The following is a 17,354-nucleotide window of genomic DNA, read 5'->3' on the forward strand; positions in this document are numbered from 1 at the left end:
CGCTGCATTTCATGGCTGTAAACAGCCCCATAAGGCGCTCTGCAGCTGCTCAGCACTAAAACCAAAAATGCCCCAAATGTTTGCTTCGGTCCTGTCATTTTATAGCTGGCAAGACCTTAATTTTCACTGGTTTATCTTGATGCTCTGTTTACCCCCAGCTGTTGCAACTGAAGAGGGATAGGATGTCAGCAACTAATAAACAGGTTGATAACATAAATTCCTGCATTTTGGAAAAGAAATACCAGCACTTTTACAGTGTATGTTATTTTAACGGTCCGTTTTTCTGTAACGTGCATTTTATTTCACATTTTTCATTCATTGCTAGCAGCATTTTTACTCCCATTGGATGCTGCAAGGCAACCCCATCTCAAAAAACTTTCAACTCTTCCACAAACCCCTCCTGCCCAGAGGGGAGATGCTCTGGTAGGGTTGGATGGGTGGTGGTCACAAGCTCGGTGCTTTTTGCAAACCTCAGCTTCGGGACCTACAGACCTTTCTGCATTTGTGTGCTCAGGGGACAAACCCTGCAGTGACACCCATGGCTAAGCCTGCACCCATGGGGAAGCAGAGCCCAGCTTTCCCCTCCCCATACATCCTTTGGGTGAAACCAGGATTTCTGGGAGCAAGCTGTAAATCAGGGACACAGTCCAGCAGAGCAGGTTTGCTCCCGCTGGAGTCACTGGGAGGTTTGGCTTGGATTCCAATAGCTGGGGGGATGGATGAGTGCCAGCTAACAAGGATGATTTTTTAGTCTTTTTATGAATGATAGCCATACCTCTGGACTGCAGCAGCTGCCTCTATAAATTGAGGAGTTGCCAATAACAGGGAAGACTTGTCACATCTTAATTAATGCTGCGTGCTAGCTGCTGGCTCTGGGTGCCTATTAAATGTCTCTCCACCTGGTGTTATTATTATTATTATACACAAATGTGGGGGGAAAGGCAGGGCCTAGCTTTTGCCTGACTCATGCTATATGGCACTCATAAATGCCTTGTGGAGCATCTGGAAGAGTGGATGCTGCAGACCCCTTCTCCCCAGAAGGACCAGACCCCAGCCCAGCTTTGACACACAGGGAGCTATTGGAAGTGTCAGGATCATGGTGGGTTTCAGGAAACAAGGTGGATGTTGACCCCTCCTTTCCACCGAATCCCCTTTTGATAGCCCTGAGGAGTGTCTCTTTGGCAGAAGAGGGATCCGCTGTTCAGAAGTTTATTTCTGAATTTTCCCTAATTCCCAGCACCTGGTTCTGTTTCCAGGTGTCAGTGGTGGCCATCTGTGTAACTACCATGGCTTTTCTGAAGGAGAGGGTTAGTCTTCCCACCAACCCCCTTAGGCTCTTGTATTGGTCACAACTCTGTGGGCTGATGGAGTTGGCAAGGATGTTGATGAGAAAATTGATTTTTTTTTTTTTTTATTATGACCTGGTTAATAGCTTGATATATTTGAATCACTTCTGGCTCATTTGAGTAATTGAGCTCCTTTTGGGGAATGAGAAGTATTAAATCACTGTATTCCCTTTCGGGAGGATATTTTCTCAGTTAAGCAAGCCTTGCTGGTTTCTGCTCTGTAGGCTTGGAAAATGAAGATTAAATAATAAATTGGCCATCTCTATGACAACAGATACACAGATTTCCTGAAGGAGACATTGTTTCAGAAGACTTGCCAGGTGGATCACAGATAAGAAACTTGCAGAAATTTTATTTTTGGCTCCAACACACAAAATGTTATTCTTGGTACCTTTCCAAAATGTGGTCAGCCGGCGTAGGCTATTTCACCGCTGGGGCTGCGAGCTTGGGGGAGTCCAAGGGATTTTTGCTGTTCAGCCAGATCATGCATCTCACTTGGGTCTGGAGTAATTAAATTTCCATTTGTATGTTTGGGACAGCTGAAAAGGTGAGCTAAGGCAAAGAGGGATGTTCAGGAAAATTATTATTATGGTGTTTGTAAAAAATAAAATCAGGAAGGGCAACAGCAAGAGGGAGTGTTGGCCAAGATGATTCAGCTGGTCATCCATGGGAGAGGAGGACAGGTGAAAGACCATCATATATTTTTAAGGTTGGTGGTAGAAACCTAGGCTATTCATTTTCCTATATGTTAGGTATTACCTGGAACAGCATAGGCAAGAAGAAAGCCATCTAAGACCCCAGGGCTGATTAAATGCCAATTATGAGTGATGATTCCTCTTCCAAAGAAATGTTTGCTCTGTCCAATATTAAAATATTTTTTCCTGCCAAAGTGCCACAAAAGTATTGCAAAACCACATGGTTTGGCTTTTCTATCTATCTCATGCCTCATCCGTGTCTGGTCAGCACTGCTGCTGTTTCAAACTGTCCCTGTTTTTCTCCCTTAGGTCTCACACTGGGTGCTTTGAAACAAAGGGGCCAAAAAGGAAAATTCAGATAAAGGACCAAAATGAGGAAACACCGACATTTGCCCTTTGTGGCAATGTTTTGCCTCCTACTCTCAGGCTTTTGCTTGGTTCGTGCCCAGCAGCAAGCAGGTAAGACTGGACTGCTTTACCCAACTTCGCTCCTGTGCAAACGTGCCGCTAGTTCACACCGAGACATTTGCACCATCTGGTTTTTAACATGCATGTCGATGGTATGTTGTGGTTTACCTTCTGCTCCTCAGCTCCCACTCAGCTGAGGGTCCTTTTGGACCCAGACCTTGGCCAACACGTGCTGTGCCTTCCTGAGCATGTCGCTGGCCGGTGGCGTGCCTTTGAGGATGCTCTGTGGGGGACGGGGGTGCGAGACGTGCACCCAGGGTGGCCCCGAGCAGGTTTTCTCCTGGGCAGAGCTGTTTTGCCCTCCTTGCATGTGTAGGAGGGAATTCTGCGGCGAGACGAACACTGCCATTGACCTGAAGAAAGGCTGCTTGTTTTTTTTTAAGAGGAGGTGCTGGTGTCTTTGGGACCGTAGCTGGTATCACGGGGGGACAGGAAAAATATGGAAAACTCATGCCAGCACCTAGGCTGCTTAAACTGAGCAGCTCTTTCTTCCTTGAGCACCGCCACGGAGTCAGCAAAAAAACCCACAGGAGACCATGGGTGGTTTGAAGCTGAGCGAGCCCAAATTCACACGTGAAGCTACAGGCATCTTTGTCTGGCTCAGGGCTGGTGTCCAAACCCGTGCAGTGAGGGTCTGGGAGGGGAGAAGCATCTCACCTCCCCCTCTCTGGGAAGGGTAGGTTGCATGCTGTCCCCTCCTGTCCCCCAACACCTGTGGTGTCAGGGTGCTGATGGCTGCCTGGTTTTTCCCCAGCGCTTCTTGTTTTGCTGCGGGCGATAAGGGGAAGCTAAGCTTCACTTTCACCATGCGAAAGAGGCCGTCGGTCATTTGGGCGAGGAGGAGGAGGAGGCATGCTTGCACTGACCGATAGAAAATCCTAAATCCCCATCTGTTTTTTTAAAGCTGTCAAAACCGTTGCCGTGGCTGATATAATATTTCTAGTGGATTCCTCTTGGAGCATTGGGAAGGAACATTTCCAACTCATTCGAGAGTTTCTGTATGATGTTGTAAAAGCTTTAGCTGTGGGAGGAAATGATTTTCGCTTTGCCCTGGTCCAGTTCAGCGGAAACCCCCACACAGAGTTCCAGTTAAATACCTACCCCTCTACCCGAGACGTCCTGTCCCATATTGCCAACATGCCTTACATGGGGGGAGGCACCAAGACTGGAAAAGGATTAGAGTACCTAATCGAGAACCATCTCACTAAAGCTGCTGGAAGCAGAGCCAGTGAAGGCGTCCCCCAGGTTATTATAGTGTTAACGGATGGACGATCCCAGGATGATGTGGCTCTGCCATCATCTGTCCTTAAATCGGCCCATGTAAACATGTTTGCGATCGGCGTGCAGGATGCAGTGGAAGGGGAGTTAAAGGAAATAGCGAGCGAACCCCTCGATATGCACCTTTTCAACCTAGAGAATTTTACCGCTCTCCACGGCATAGTTGGAGACTTAGTGGCGAGTGTCCATTCATCCATGACTCCAGAAAAGGCTGGGGCCAAAGGACTGGTTAAAGACATCACAGGTAATGGCTGACTGCTGATGGCTCCCATCAACATGGTATCTGCTGGCGTTGTGCTGTTTAAAGCCTTTGTAGGGGCAAGACTGAGATGGACGTTCAGAGGTTTAAAAACAAAGGTTTGAAGCATGTGGCCCCATGTTTGTAGCTATCGAGCATGTTGTTGTTTGCAGACCAAGGTGGCATCCCTACCAGAGCTGCCAGGAGGTAACACAGGAGCCCTTGGATGGGCAATGGCCCGTTGTGGCCATCCTTTTGCGCCCATGGCATGGAAATGCAAGCATAGGGAACTCTGCAGAGTTATTAAATTGCCCCATCCTATCCACTCACAAGGCAGGGAAATAGGGGCTGAACATACTAGCCACGATGGTGACTCTTTGAGGCCCTGACCAAAAACCCGCTGGAGACCAAGAAGGTTGCTGCTGGCTGCGGGGACATCATGTGGGATGTCCCCTTGCAGCTAGCGGGGGAGATAGGCAATGTGCTGCTACTCCAGAAAGTCACATTCTTGGCTGAAGACAGCAAAAGGAGTTTGGTGGAGAATTCTCCATTGAAACCCCATCCCTGAGCTGGCCCTTAGCCTCTCTTCTTATCCACTGGGAGAAGGTGTGTGGTTGGAGAGTCCCTTTTGCGATGCCACAAAAATGCATTCTTTACAAGCCAGTGGCTTCCACCTGCCAGAACACTGGACCCCTGGACCCTTTCTGTAACCAAAACCTCTCTGCAAACTGCGTTGGCTTCAATGGATCTGTGCTGACCACAAGCCGGGGCCCGAATTTGCCTGGAAAAAAATAAGACAGTCTTCTTCCGTCCCTTCTCTGTATGAAATTTCAGTGTGGAAAGGGCCTTCTGAGCAGCTTTGTTGTGTTTCAAAACAGAAGTCCCAGAGATCAAACCTTTCTTTTTATTCCCGAGACTCCATCTGAAGGTCAATAGCTTGTGGGATGATGTAAGCCAACGTCAGTGTAATGAGGCAGTGTAACATTAATCCCCCTGTGTTGTCTTGCCTGATTAACCCTCACGCCAGCCCCACTGGGTGCTCTCCATCACTGCATGACACCGAGCAACACCAAAAGGCTGTGCTCACATGTGTTTTTATTGTGCGAAGTGCTTGACAGGGCAAATATCCAGATCATGTGAAAGCCACAGGGAAGAAAAGCAGCTGCCCCAGAAAGATGACATAAGGTTCACCAATTCTAAGAAAAACATGTCAATATATGTGAAAAATAAATGTTATACCCAACCTGCTGACAGCACTGCAGTGGCTGTTTGGCATCTTCGCCATGAAGGACCCCAGTGCTTCCCTGTTGAAATCAATAGGGGAATTGGTCTTTGGCAGCTGGCTGTCCTCCTCTGAGGCACCCCAGCAGGTAACCCCATAGTACATAAGCATCTGGAGTCACAGACATTTCTTTAAAAGCTTAAAGGCAAATTCCTTCTTCAAGTATATCATGCATTTCCAAGTTCATTTCTACTCAAAGATATTTTTTTCAAGCATTTCCTTTCCTCTCTATAACACAAATTTAAGCTAATCCTACTATTGTAGTTTTGCCCATGTGGTTTGCATGGGCCATCTACGGAGTATCATTAGACATGGGAAAAGATGTTACAGCTCCTAAACATTGGATGACAACAGTGTGCAAAGCATGGTACAAATAACTGTTTGCATAAGAGTTTAAGAAGTCATTTATTCAGCTGATAACTCCATGTAGCATTAAAATGTATAAAAATGCTGTGGATGTTATGCTAGAAATGAGCCCTGATATAAAACAGAAATGTGAAAAAAAAACAGTACTGTAGTACTTCCAGTATAAAATACCAAAGCCGTTGGTCTGTGGCAGTCCCCAGAGCTGACTAGCATAAGTGTGAAAGTCAGCCCCAAGTTTGCCCTGATGTATTCGTTAAATCTTAGCTGTCTGTCTCATCTGACCCTCCTTGCTTAGTTCTGTAACAAGCATGCTTTTATTTGTTCTCCAGCACCAGCTCGTTCCATAAATGTGCACTGAAGTACAAGGTTTTTTTACAGTGATGACAAATTATCCAACGCATCTGTTTAATATCTATTTTCTCTCCTGTGGGAGTGACCTGTGCTGCCGTGATGACACCCATTGGTGTCTGAAATCTCATCCCTCAAAAAGATGTCCAGGATATCTAAAGCTGCACTGGCTACAACTGCTTGGAGTGTTCCCTTTCATTTATATGATGAAGTAGAACGTATATATTCCAGCTGAAAATGGCACAGTAAATACAACCCTAAGCACCTCTAAATTTCAACTCAATGATGGAAAAAAAAATCCTGGAACCTTTTGCAATTCTGAGTTGAGTTGGCCCAGGGAAGAGATGGTGCCCTGGAAACCTTCTTTGTCGCTGGAATTGCAGCATTATTTGGATCTCTTGGTGGCATTGCAATGTATGAAAACGTCTACTAGAAAAACAACTAAACAGACAAAAAAAAAAAAAAAAAAAAAAGGATTGATGCTGCTGGTTAATAGCCAAGACCACAGGTTTATTCCTGGCCTTGCTAAACTACATGCCAGTGTTGCTACTGGTTTCACCTTTGGCTTTCAAATGTTGAGAGCTGGGTGGAATTTCCAAATGTTGCTTGTCATTCATTTGCAAATAGTCTGAAATTTGATTTCTTAACAAGATTGGAGCATGTAAAATCTAAGCATGCTTTGGAGTCTTCTTCCCCACTTTTTTGCATGCACACAGCTCTTGGTGATGCTTATGGTAAAATTAGTTGAGCAAAAGGAGTAAGAGCAGACACCAGGGCATTTTGGGTCTGCTTCGGTAAGTCACAGCAAAAATGTTTCCCCTTCAACAACCATGTTCATACCATATAAAAGTTTTGTTTGGTGTGTGTATATTCTCAGCAGATGCTTGCGATCATCTGGGTACGGTCACAACAAATAGAGTTGGATAATTGTGTCATGACTGATTTCATCACCCTGTTTTAACCTGATTCTGCATTCCTTGATTGAATATCCAGAGTCCATATGAAAAATACAGACCAGACCCCTCTATCGAGGATCACTTCATCTTTGGGCAAAATAATTAAAGCAAGACAATTTTTGCGTGGCATGGGTTGACAATTGTGCGGGTCAGCTTGCTGGACAAATACCATCGTGTGTATGCTGGCAGCTGGTAAAAGAGTTACAGTGCAAGAATAATAACCAAAACCTTTTCAATTGTTTCTAACAAATGCATTTCAAATAATAATTCTTCACGGTGGGGATTTATTCACAGTGGGAATGTATTCAGCCGCTGTTTTTAACCAGCAAAAGAACAGAATTGCAATGGAGAGGCTGAAACTTTCCATGAATCCAGTAAATGGTGGGTTTTTTCTTAAAAAAAAAAAAAAGGGACTGCAATGAGGAAAACCTCCTACAAATATTACTGTCCTCACCTAATAACTTCAGGGTGAATTACCACCAAAATCCACCTTTTTCTTTTGGCTCTGTCTAAATATTTGGACAGTACTGGCCACTGATGGAATGAATCTAGATTTCTGAAAACTATATTTTGCCAGATTTTCTCCTCACATGCCAGTAATGCTGACCCCCGTGTAACTGCAGCCACCAGCTCAGGTTGTGTCTGCTCGAGCCATCTCTTGATGGGTAGTGGACGCTACTGGGATGGGGTTGGGAGCTCATATTCAATCAGAATGCAGAACTAAGAGGCAAACGTCACCTCCTCCATGAACATGTGTTTTGTTTTCTCATTTTCGTGTTTCTTACTGGTTTTCCAAGAAACATGTCAGAACACTGTACGACTGCATGTAATCACTCATTTTAATGCTTTCACCTTTTGCATTTCTTTTTTTAAAGCTCAAGAGTCCGCTGACCTTATTTTCCTTATTGACGGATCAAACAACATCGGAAGTGTCAATTTTCAAGCCATACGTGATTTCCTTGTAAATTTGATTGAAAGCCTCAGAGTTGGAGCTCAGCAAATACACATTGGGGTGGTGCAGTATAGTGATCAACCCAAAACCGAGTTCGCTTTGAACAGCTACTCCACAAAAGCGGATGTTCTGGATGCCGTGAAGGCACTTAGTTTCCGCGGTGGCGAGGAAGCGAACACCGGTGCGGCACTGGAGTTTGTGGTGGAGAACCTCTTCACCCAGGCGGGAGGCAGCAGGATAGAGGAAGCGGTGCCTCAGATTTTAGTGCTGATAAGTGGTGGAGAGTCTAGTGATGATATCCGAGAGGGCTTGTTAGCGGTGAAGCAAGCTAGTATATTTTCATTTAGCATTGGGGTCCTGAATGCTGACAGTGCAGAGCTGCAGCAGATTGCTACTGATGGAAGCTTCGCATTTACTGCCCTGGATATCCATAACCTTGATGCTCTTCGAGAATTATTACTGCCCAACATTGTTGGAGTGGCCCAAAGACTCATTTTGTTAGAGGCCCCAACCATTGTGACTGAAGGTATGTATGCCTTTCTAGACTGTTGCATTTCGATGAATCGATGAATGAATGAGCTTTTGCACGCTTTGAAAACATATTCATATTTTTAATTTAAATTTTTTATCTTTGCAATGCACCTCTCTGGTCTGGTTATGGAGAAACAATGGGAAAGACAAATAGTCCTGCAGCTAATGTTCAGAAACTCATTTGCCCAGTGGGTTATCTTTTGAAAACTGTGAGGTTTTGTGTCAATAACTGGCATAGCATGGGGTTTTAAAGGACACAAGCAGAGTATAAAAAGCTCATATAATCCTTATTGGGGTATCTAAGCACCCCGGGGGTAAATACTGCAGTACTCTCAGTTCTGAGAACAGCTATGTCATGTCAGCTTACATTATATGTCAGTTGAAAGTGTCATGAGAATGAAATTTGACCGGGGAAGCTAACAGGGATGTTAAATGGATCCTTAGTTCACAGAGTTGAAGTTAACATCTTGCTACAACAGTAAAATTCCTTACCTCACTGATACTGTGCATTATCCTTGGGAAAAGCATGAAATTCATGTTGAATTTAAAAGCAGAACAGCCCTTAGTTCTTCTGAAGTGAAATCCCTACCTTGCTAACAAGGTTCAATCTGTAAGCTGAGAAAGTTTACAGCTTTCCATGAGGCCATGACAAATGGATATTCCACTTAGGTCACTTTGTCACTCTTAAGTCCGCAGTGACATTATATCTGGACTAGCATGAGCTTAGGTGCAGTGGAATAATGGATATCTGGATTTATGGAGCAGGTAGGTTTTTAAGAGTTTCTGACCCTTTGATTTTATGACTAAGTTAAGTTTACTGATAGAGAGGCTTTATGAAAGACATAATATGTCATATTTCAGAGGCTCCTGGAAAGGGCCAGGCTGGAGTTGCTGCACTTAATTATCAGGACGCTTAATGCAAACAACACTTGTGGGATCCAAGTGCCACTCTGGAGTTCTGTACATACAGTTCAACTCATGATGTATGTTGACATATAAAACTGCATTCCAGATGTCTTTGCTGATCTATGTCTAAATACGATTGCTATCCCGTGGCTCAAATCAAAGGGAGGAATTTGCCTAAAAGATTGTTTTATGACCTTGCCTTGATTATTCCAGGAAAGAACATAAAGAACTTTTGCTTGTAGCACCCCACGAGAACCATATTTAGCTAAATAAGCTGAAGCATTCACGTCTAGCTACAATGTGCATGCCAGCACCCATCCAAGTCAATGGAAAACCTCTCTTTCTGCCCCTCTGATCTTTAACAGTTTGAATGGCAATATTAAAAATGTTGGTACGCTTGGTTTCATCTGCACTTGCATATTTTTCACTTAAAATGACAGCTCATTTGTAGAAGGTACTACAGTATCGTCAGCCTCTGCAATTACATACAGATGGATATGCTAAATGGAGAAGTGGGTATTTTTGAAGGAGCCTTTGGGAATTTCCTTTCCCTAGCATGCACAGAAATTAATTTTGACTGCTCTGCTTGATTAACATCAGTGCCTTGGAAGTCTGCAGTGTAAAGCACTGCTTTGGGAGATACACAGCAGCCCAAAAGGGATGCCAAACCCATTGTGGTACCAAGCTTTCCTGTGAAATACTGAAATCACCTCACTTCACTTTAACTCTCCAGCTGTCTTCCTGGGATGAATGGATGTCTCAAAGTGCCTCTCTTCTCCCTTCTGCTTTAGCTTCTGGGGGAGCCTGGATGATTAAATTAGATGAGGTGCTTCACCAAAGATAGCTGAGATGGCAATGAGGAAGGAACTGCAGGGCTGAGTTCAATGCTGACACGCTCTAACATTCCCAACTTTTAGAGTCAAAGATATAATGCTTTGATCCCAAATCCTTTGAAATTCCTGGGAGACTTGCCATCAGCTTTACTGGGCTCTGGATCAGACCCTATGAGATGTGTGCAGCTTTGCTCAAATGCTTTTGCTTTAATTGTGTCCATTGAAATTAGTACCGTGGGGTGTTTCTTCTTGTGGGTTTTGGTTTCGGTTCTTGCATTCCTCTTCTCTAAGGAAACATACTGCAGGATTTGAGAGCTGCAAGAGGAATGAGTAGCAGAGGGAGCTATTCCTTCCCAGCCTTCTTCATCTTTGCAAAGCCCCTTTGATCTTTCCCACAAACTTCTATATAAAGTCAAAAGTTTCCAGGGTCTCCATTTTTGGGTATCTAGCTGCTGACAAGCTAAGGAAGCACTTTGGACATCCTCCTCGGTGATACAAAGCAGAGATTTCAGCCCTCGTTATCCATTTGGAAAGTTTCCCGATTTCAACCCTCTCCTCCTCGGAGTAACTGATGAGGAAAAAAAACCTGGCTGGGGGCATGAATGTTGGAAATCATGGCTCTGGGAAAGGGATCATTTAAACAAATCCTTGTTGCTTGGCGAGTAGCTCTGTTTTGACAGGTTGGGCAGTCAACTGCAAGCCACCGGCAGCTCACATGAGGCTGTGGCTCAGGGAGGGTACCACCACATTCACTTCATGCAGGTTCTCATCATTTTGTGTCCGACAGCACCACAGCAGGCTATCTTAAGCTTCAAATTTTGACAACTGGTTCTTAATCAAACAATTTCCAGCAAGACTCTATGAGAGGATTTTGCAAAGGCTCATACTTGCTGGCAGAGGCAGGTCTCTTGGGGTCCAAGGGCAGAGAGGGCAGCTGAGTCGCAGATGTCATCTCCAGCTCTAAATCACTGTTTGGGGTAGCCCAATCTCTTGGCATTCACCCATAATGAGAAACCTGACGGAGACAGCCTTTGGGAGCACTGCTTTCCATGGCCAGCTGGTGTCTGGCCAAGGAAGACTTCAGCCAGAGCTTTGTTCTTTGTTCAAATCCAAAGTAAATAGCCTCCACGCAGAGGAGCCCTGATGGGCCGAGGGGCTGCCCTTTTCCATCCAGGCAGGACAGAGTGTTTGCTACCACGTGCCCTGAGGGGTGTCAGATCCTGATGATTCTGGGTCTCCTCTTCTTCCAAGCTCTGTGCTGGGTGTAGCAGTGAGCCTGGGAGGTGAGGGACCTGTCACCTTGAATATTGACCCTGTCTCAGGAGCTCTTAGGTGGGTAGGTGATTTAAGGACACCCCAAGTCCAACGTAACACAATGATCCATAATGCTCCAGCATAACTTGGAGGCAACACAAGGTTTCCTTTTTCATTTCAATGGCATGAAATCAGGAAAGTGATGATGTGAATAGAGTTTTCTAAAAGATGGTATTATCTCTCATGATGATCATGTATAATGCTTTTATCCTAACGATATTGGTCTTGTTGGTATTTACTGGTTTTTTCTGTATTAAATATGACGGTGCTTTCGTTCCAATGCCACACAACAGGTATTTTTTCCTCCCTAACTATCTTCCTTCAAACTTAGCAAGAGAACTGGAAAGCTAATTGTGTTTCTTCTACGTCCTATGTCATCATCAATAATAAAATTTCAGAGATTACAACCTAGGGGACCTGTTTTGTTAAAGACACGGCAACCAGAATATAATTCAGCTCTTCCATGACTGGGCTAGCTGTGCCAAGAAAAATCGTAACTTGTTTTTGTTAGATAAGGAATAAGATGTAGGATGTGAAGACCCAAAGTCCAGGTATGTTGAGTAAGTGGAGACTGTTCTTTACTTGTGTCATTGCTCTTGAGAACCTAATCCTGAGACCAAACCACACCCTGGCATGATTCAGATGGCTCTGCTGCAGATAGAGGGAGCATCGCCTGCTTGTTTTATCTATCTCATGTGCCAGCTGAGTACCAGGATTTCTCCTGACTGCCTTTCTTGTTTTGACATGTATATGCATTTTAATACTAAGTTTTATAAACAATGCAATTCTTGCAACTCTTCAACTCTTCTGTGTTTTAGAGAGGGGAAACATTCAATCAGATTTCTTATGAGCTCTCTGCTAGAACCTAAAAAATAATTCTGTTTTGAAAGCAAGACCCTTTTAAAGGTGTTGAGAGTAACAGTACTTCAAGCAAATAAGAAGTCTGAAATGTTGCTGAACTGTTGACGCAGAATTGATGCACAGAGTGTGGTGAAGGCTTCCGCTAACATTATGTTCATGTGTTACTTGCAGTTATTGAAGTGAACAAGAAGGATATAGTCTTCCTGATAGATGGCTCAACTGCTTTGGGGACTGCCCCCTTTAACTCAATTCGTGATTTCGTTGCCAAAATTGTCCAAAGGCTGGAGGTTGGACCTGACCTGATCCAAGTCGCGGTGGCACAGTACGCAGACACTGTGAAGCCAGAGTTTTATTTCAACACCCACCAGAGCAGAAAGGATGTGATGGCTAACGTGAAGAGAATGAAGCTCATGGGTGGTACAGCACTCAACACTGGCTCGGCACTGGACTTTGTGAGGAACAACTTCTTCACCAGTGCTGCTGGGTGCAGGATGGAGGAAGGGGTGCTTCCCATGCTGGTGCTCATCACTGGTGGTAAGTCCAGGGATGCCGTTGACCAAGCTGCAGCTGAGATGAAAAGGAACCGGATAGTGATCCTTGCCATTGGGTCGAGAAACGCCGACCTGGCAGAACTTCAAGAAATTGCCCATGAGAGAGATTTTGTGTTCAATCCAAATGACTTCCGTGTTCAGTTCATGCAAGCCATTCTTCCTGAAGTGCTGTCGCCTATCCGGACACTCTCTGGAGGACTGATTATCCCAGAACCACCATCAGGTAATTAATTACCTTTTTCTAATTAAGGAGATGTGGTTTATATGTTTGTCAACTCTTCTTCTATGACATGTAGAGATAAGGAGGAAAAAAGCCTGAAGCACATTTTTTCAGCATAGCCAAATGTTGTTTCTTTGATTTGTGAAATGTGCATGAACAGATTCGTGAATTTGGTAGTGTGCTTGTTGTTACAGCTTTGTCATTCCTTCCTTGAGATTTTTGCCCCATTCCATATTTGTCACCAACATTTAAAGGCCTGGACGTGGAAGATGTGCTTTGCTAGTTAGGTACTGAAATCGTTGAGTGGAGGCTTTTCCTTTCACTTAGGCTTTGTGTAACCTATGAACAGGACACACTGTGAATGTTATAATCTCTTCCGCAGCTTGAAAATCATCCGTAGTGGATATTTACTCATGAAAGGTTAAGTTTCTTCTGACTGTAAGCAAGTTTGTTCATGGAGATGTTCAGAGAAAGCTAGCCTGACACTTGGACTGAAATTCACCCTTTAAGAACATATTTACAGTTTTCTTATAATTTACTCAGCTCAAGCCCTAAGATGTGTACGAGACTATTGCAGTGTTGATTTTACCTTAATCTGTTTAAAAGACGATCCAAAGCCCTGTGAAGCCAGTGGATTCTTTTTACTTGGTCTTGCCATTGACATCAGTAGGTTTTGGAAGCAATCCATCACTAGAGTCATGTCTTTTGAGGCAGTTTCCCCTGCATTTCAAGAGGTGTTCTAGCTGCATAGAGATTTTATACCAAATTTCTCATGATTTCTTCCTGATAGAGATGCTTGAAGTTGAATTAATGTTGCACTAGATCATATTTGAACCTTGCATTTCTGTCTCATGGCATATAAACATTAGAAAACCAAGACTTCTTCCAGCTCCTGGTAAGGTCAATAGTGAGGTTTCCATTGGCTTAAGTGGGTGTCAAACCATGTCCTTATTTTTTCTAGCTTCTCCAAGTAGTTTAAAATTATAAACCATGGTGCAAAAGAAACTGAGTTTTTGGAAAGGGTCCTTAAAGAATGAAAGCCTGTAACTGATTTATTTGAAAAGCAGACATTTTAAAATCAGTTTGCCAATACTTGTCCTTAATTAAGATGAATATCACGGGACTTATAATTTAATAAGCTTTTTTTCAGAATGTGTTTCCTGCTAATACAGTTTTGCATGGCTATACACCAAACCTGACATTTTTATTTTTCAATGTAAATTAAAAATGTTCCTGTACTTACTTGTTCTTTAAAGCTCATTCATGCAGCTTCTCTTTTTTTGCAGTCCTTTTGCTCTACTGTACTCACAGTTATTCACATAGACAATAAACAAGTAATCATATCCTACGCTATAAAGTGACTGTTAAAAGTAACATAACTGATTTTGACACTGGGCAGTCTCTTACATTTCAGCTAGATATTGTCTCACCCTGAGCCTTGAATGGCACTTTTCTGGGAAAAAGTTAAAATACAGAAATCCAAGACAAACTGTAAAATCTGAAAGCAATGCCTGTACTCCAGAGAGCCCTTTTGTCCCTTTTGGTTTTAATATCTCAATATTTACGTATTTTATGTATAGAACAGCAAGCTTACAGGGACACGGCAAGCTAGAGAGGTGGATGAATATAGCCATATGTCCATAGGCAAATGCTTTAAACAGAAAGATAAATATATTCTCGAATAACTTATTTGGAGGAAAACATCCAGTGGGGATGCATTGGATGAGCCCATTCATCAGTTGTCTGAGATCTTATTTAAAGTTTTGGCATTTTAGTCTGTCATTTGGACGTGACGTGTTTAGAGGCAAAAAGAACAGGGGGATGATCCTGTGGTGTCTTCAGGGTGACATTGCAGATCTGTGTCTTGGGGCTTAGATGCCAGGAGACAGCCCAGGAAAGATTTAACCTTAAAAAAGGAGCCGAGAACTGGCTGGTTCTTGCTAAAAGTGTGAAATTTCTCCCCCTTCACCAGACCACAAAATGGTCTATAACTGCAGACATTAAAATGCAGTTTTCTGCATCAAACGCAGACATCCAAAAGGCAGGTGTCTCAGGCAGGCATTGCAGCCTTGTCTAAGCTTTTCTAAGCCTATTAGTAAAAGCTATTTTTAATACCTGCTCAAAATACCAACCAAATTGGTAACCTGGCAGAAGGGTTTTCCCATGCAAGTGGAGCCTAACTCTGTGCCGCGGGCCAGCCACTGCTTGGCTGCACAGCACAACCATGGAAGTCACTGCAGGGCAGGACATGGTTCTCTACATCTAGGGATGCATGGGAACATCCCTGTGGAACAGGGGGATTGCTTAATAAGGGGGTGATAGCACAGGGTGTCAAAGCACACTTTAGGTGCCAGAAAGCAGAAATGTTCCCTAAAGCTTTGTTGGAAAACCACAAGTAAATGCTTGGTGACTTGCAGATACGCAAGGTGTCTGTAGGTATAATTCAGAGTTCCTCCACCAAAATCAATGAAGCTGCCTTTTGCCAGCTAAGGATCTGGCCCAGAGCAAGCAACTCTGGCATTAGCAGCTGTTGAAAACATTTGCCATGACAGAGACTGAGCCCTGTTGATAAACCTGACATTTAAAAGACTTTTTAATACAAGTCAGAAACCTCCCCTGCCCAATTTAGTCATTTCCAGCAATGTCCTTGTTACTTCTGTGCTGATCACACTCTCTTCCCTTTTTCTCCTCACTTCCTCCTAACAAGGTTTACATGCGTGTACAGCATATGCTGTATGCACACATGAAAAAAAAAATTCTATTTTTGTTTTCTGTGATGTCTCATGTTATTTTCTGTGCTCTACTGCAGTTCAAGTAACCAAAAGGGATATCATCTTTCTTTTGGATGGATCACTCAACGTTGGAAATGCCAACTTCCCCTTTGTGCGTGACTTTGTTGCCACCCTAGTTAACTACCTTGATGTCGGCAGTGACAAAATCCGAGTTGGCTTAGTGCAATTTAGTGACACTCCTAAAACCGAGTTCTTTCTATACTCGTACCAAACCAAATCAGACATAATTCAACGCATGGGGCAGCTGAGGCCCAAGGGGGGGTCAGTGCTGAACACTGGCTCTGCACTGAACTTTGTGCTTTCGAATCACTTCACGGAAGCTGGTGGGAGCAGAATAAATGAACAAGTGCCACAGGTCCTAGTCCTGGTGACGGCAGGGAGGTCTGCCGATCCCTTCTTGCAAGTTTCCAATGAATTAGCTCGGGCCGGAGTGCTGACTTTTGCTGTTGGAGTTAGGAGTGCGGATAAGGCAGAACTTGAACAGATTGCCTTTAATCCAAGAATGGTATATTTTATGGATGATTTCAGTGCTCTGGCAGCTTTACCCCAGGAGTTAAATAAGCCTATAACAACATATGTTAGTGGAGGCGTGGAAGAGGTTCCACTCGCCCCAACAGGTAATATCTACCTTCCTTCATGTTGACTGCATTAAGTTAATCTTGTTTCTCTTGACTGTTTGTTCCCAATGTACACCTTCACGTCTGTCCAAGGCCCTGAGCCATCAAAGCGGTTAGAGCTGTGCTTAACCATCAATATAGGGCTTGACACTAGAAACTCTTAAAAACTCTTAATTTTGTTCAAGTCATTGCGTGCGCACTTTAAAGACAGCGTAATTTTAAGTCTTTGGCAGGTCAAGACTGAAGGAGGATCTGAGTGAGTCTGTGCCCACCAGTCACTCAGGTGCTCCCTTTCTGTTGCCATGATGAAGTCACAACCTGTAAATGTATCATCTGCACCAGCTCAGTCAGTGGGAACATGTGCCTTTGGCTACCAGGAGTGGTGTGGAAAGGTTAAATCATGACAAAGAGCATTGGGGAGCTAAGGTTTAGCCAGGTACACGTGGCCAAACCCTTCCCCAGAATCACTTTGTCAAAGTGCTGTTATCAGGCTGTCACAGAGGCAGAGGTTGAATTTCACTCCACGTATTCAAAGTTATCCTCCAACATTAAACCCAAAAGCTGTTGGCAAGTTTAACCCTTTTTAAACAGGTATTTGCTCACTAATTTCCTTATTGTGGCTATATGCATATGAAGAAATAACCAGAACAACCAGGATTGTTTAATATGGAAAGGAGACCATTAAGATTAATATAAAAGGTGTTAAGGCACACAGATATGAGATGCTTGGTTTTGCCTTGGATATTCAATGAGATTTAAAGGGCATCAAATGGAAACAGATAAAAGACTTTTTTTCTTCC

The 17,354-nt window shown here is 43.7% G+C and overlaps 1 protein-coding gene across 3 annotated transcripts in view; it reads left to right on the forward strand.

Annotated features, from left to right (window-relative positions):
• Positions 1–17,354, forward strand: part of COL6A3 (collagen type VI alpha 3 chain) — a 63,612-nt gene that overhangs the window by 6,228 nt on the left and 40,030 nt on the right. For 2 of the 3 annotated variants that reach the window (XM_074829800.1, XM_074829801.1), the window contains exons 2-3: positions 2,351–2,500; positions 12,546–13,148. In XM_074829800.1, the coding sequence (XP_074685901.1) occupies positions 2,413–2,500; positions 12,546–13,148 (691 nt within the window). In that variant the 5' untranslated portion in view covers positions 2,351–2,412. Of the gene's footprint in view, positions 1–2,350; positions 2,501–7,852; positions 8,456–12,545; positions 13,149–15,954; positions 16,555–17,354 lie in introns of all 3 variants that reach the window. The other variant, XM_074829799.1, reaches the window with a different exon arrangement.

This window comes from Strix aluco, chromosome 6 (genome assembly GCF_031877795.1).
Source record: "Strix aluco isolate bStrAlu1 chromosome 6, bStrAlu1.hap1, whole genome shotgun sequence".
Classification (NCBI taxonomy): domain Eukaryota; kingdom Metazoa; phylum Chordata; class Aves; order Strigiformes; family Strigidae; genus Strix; species Strix aluco.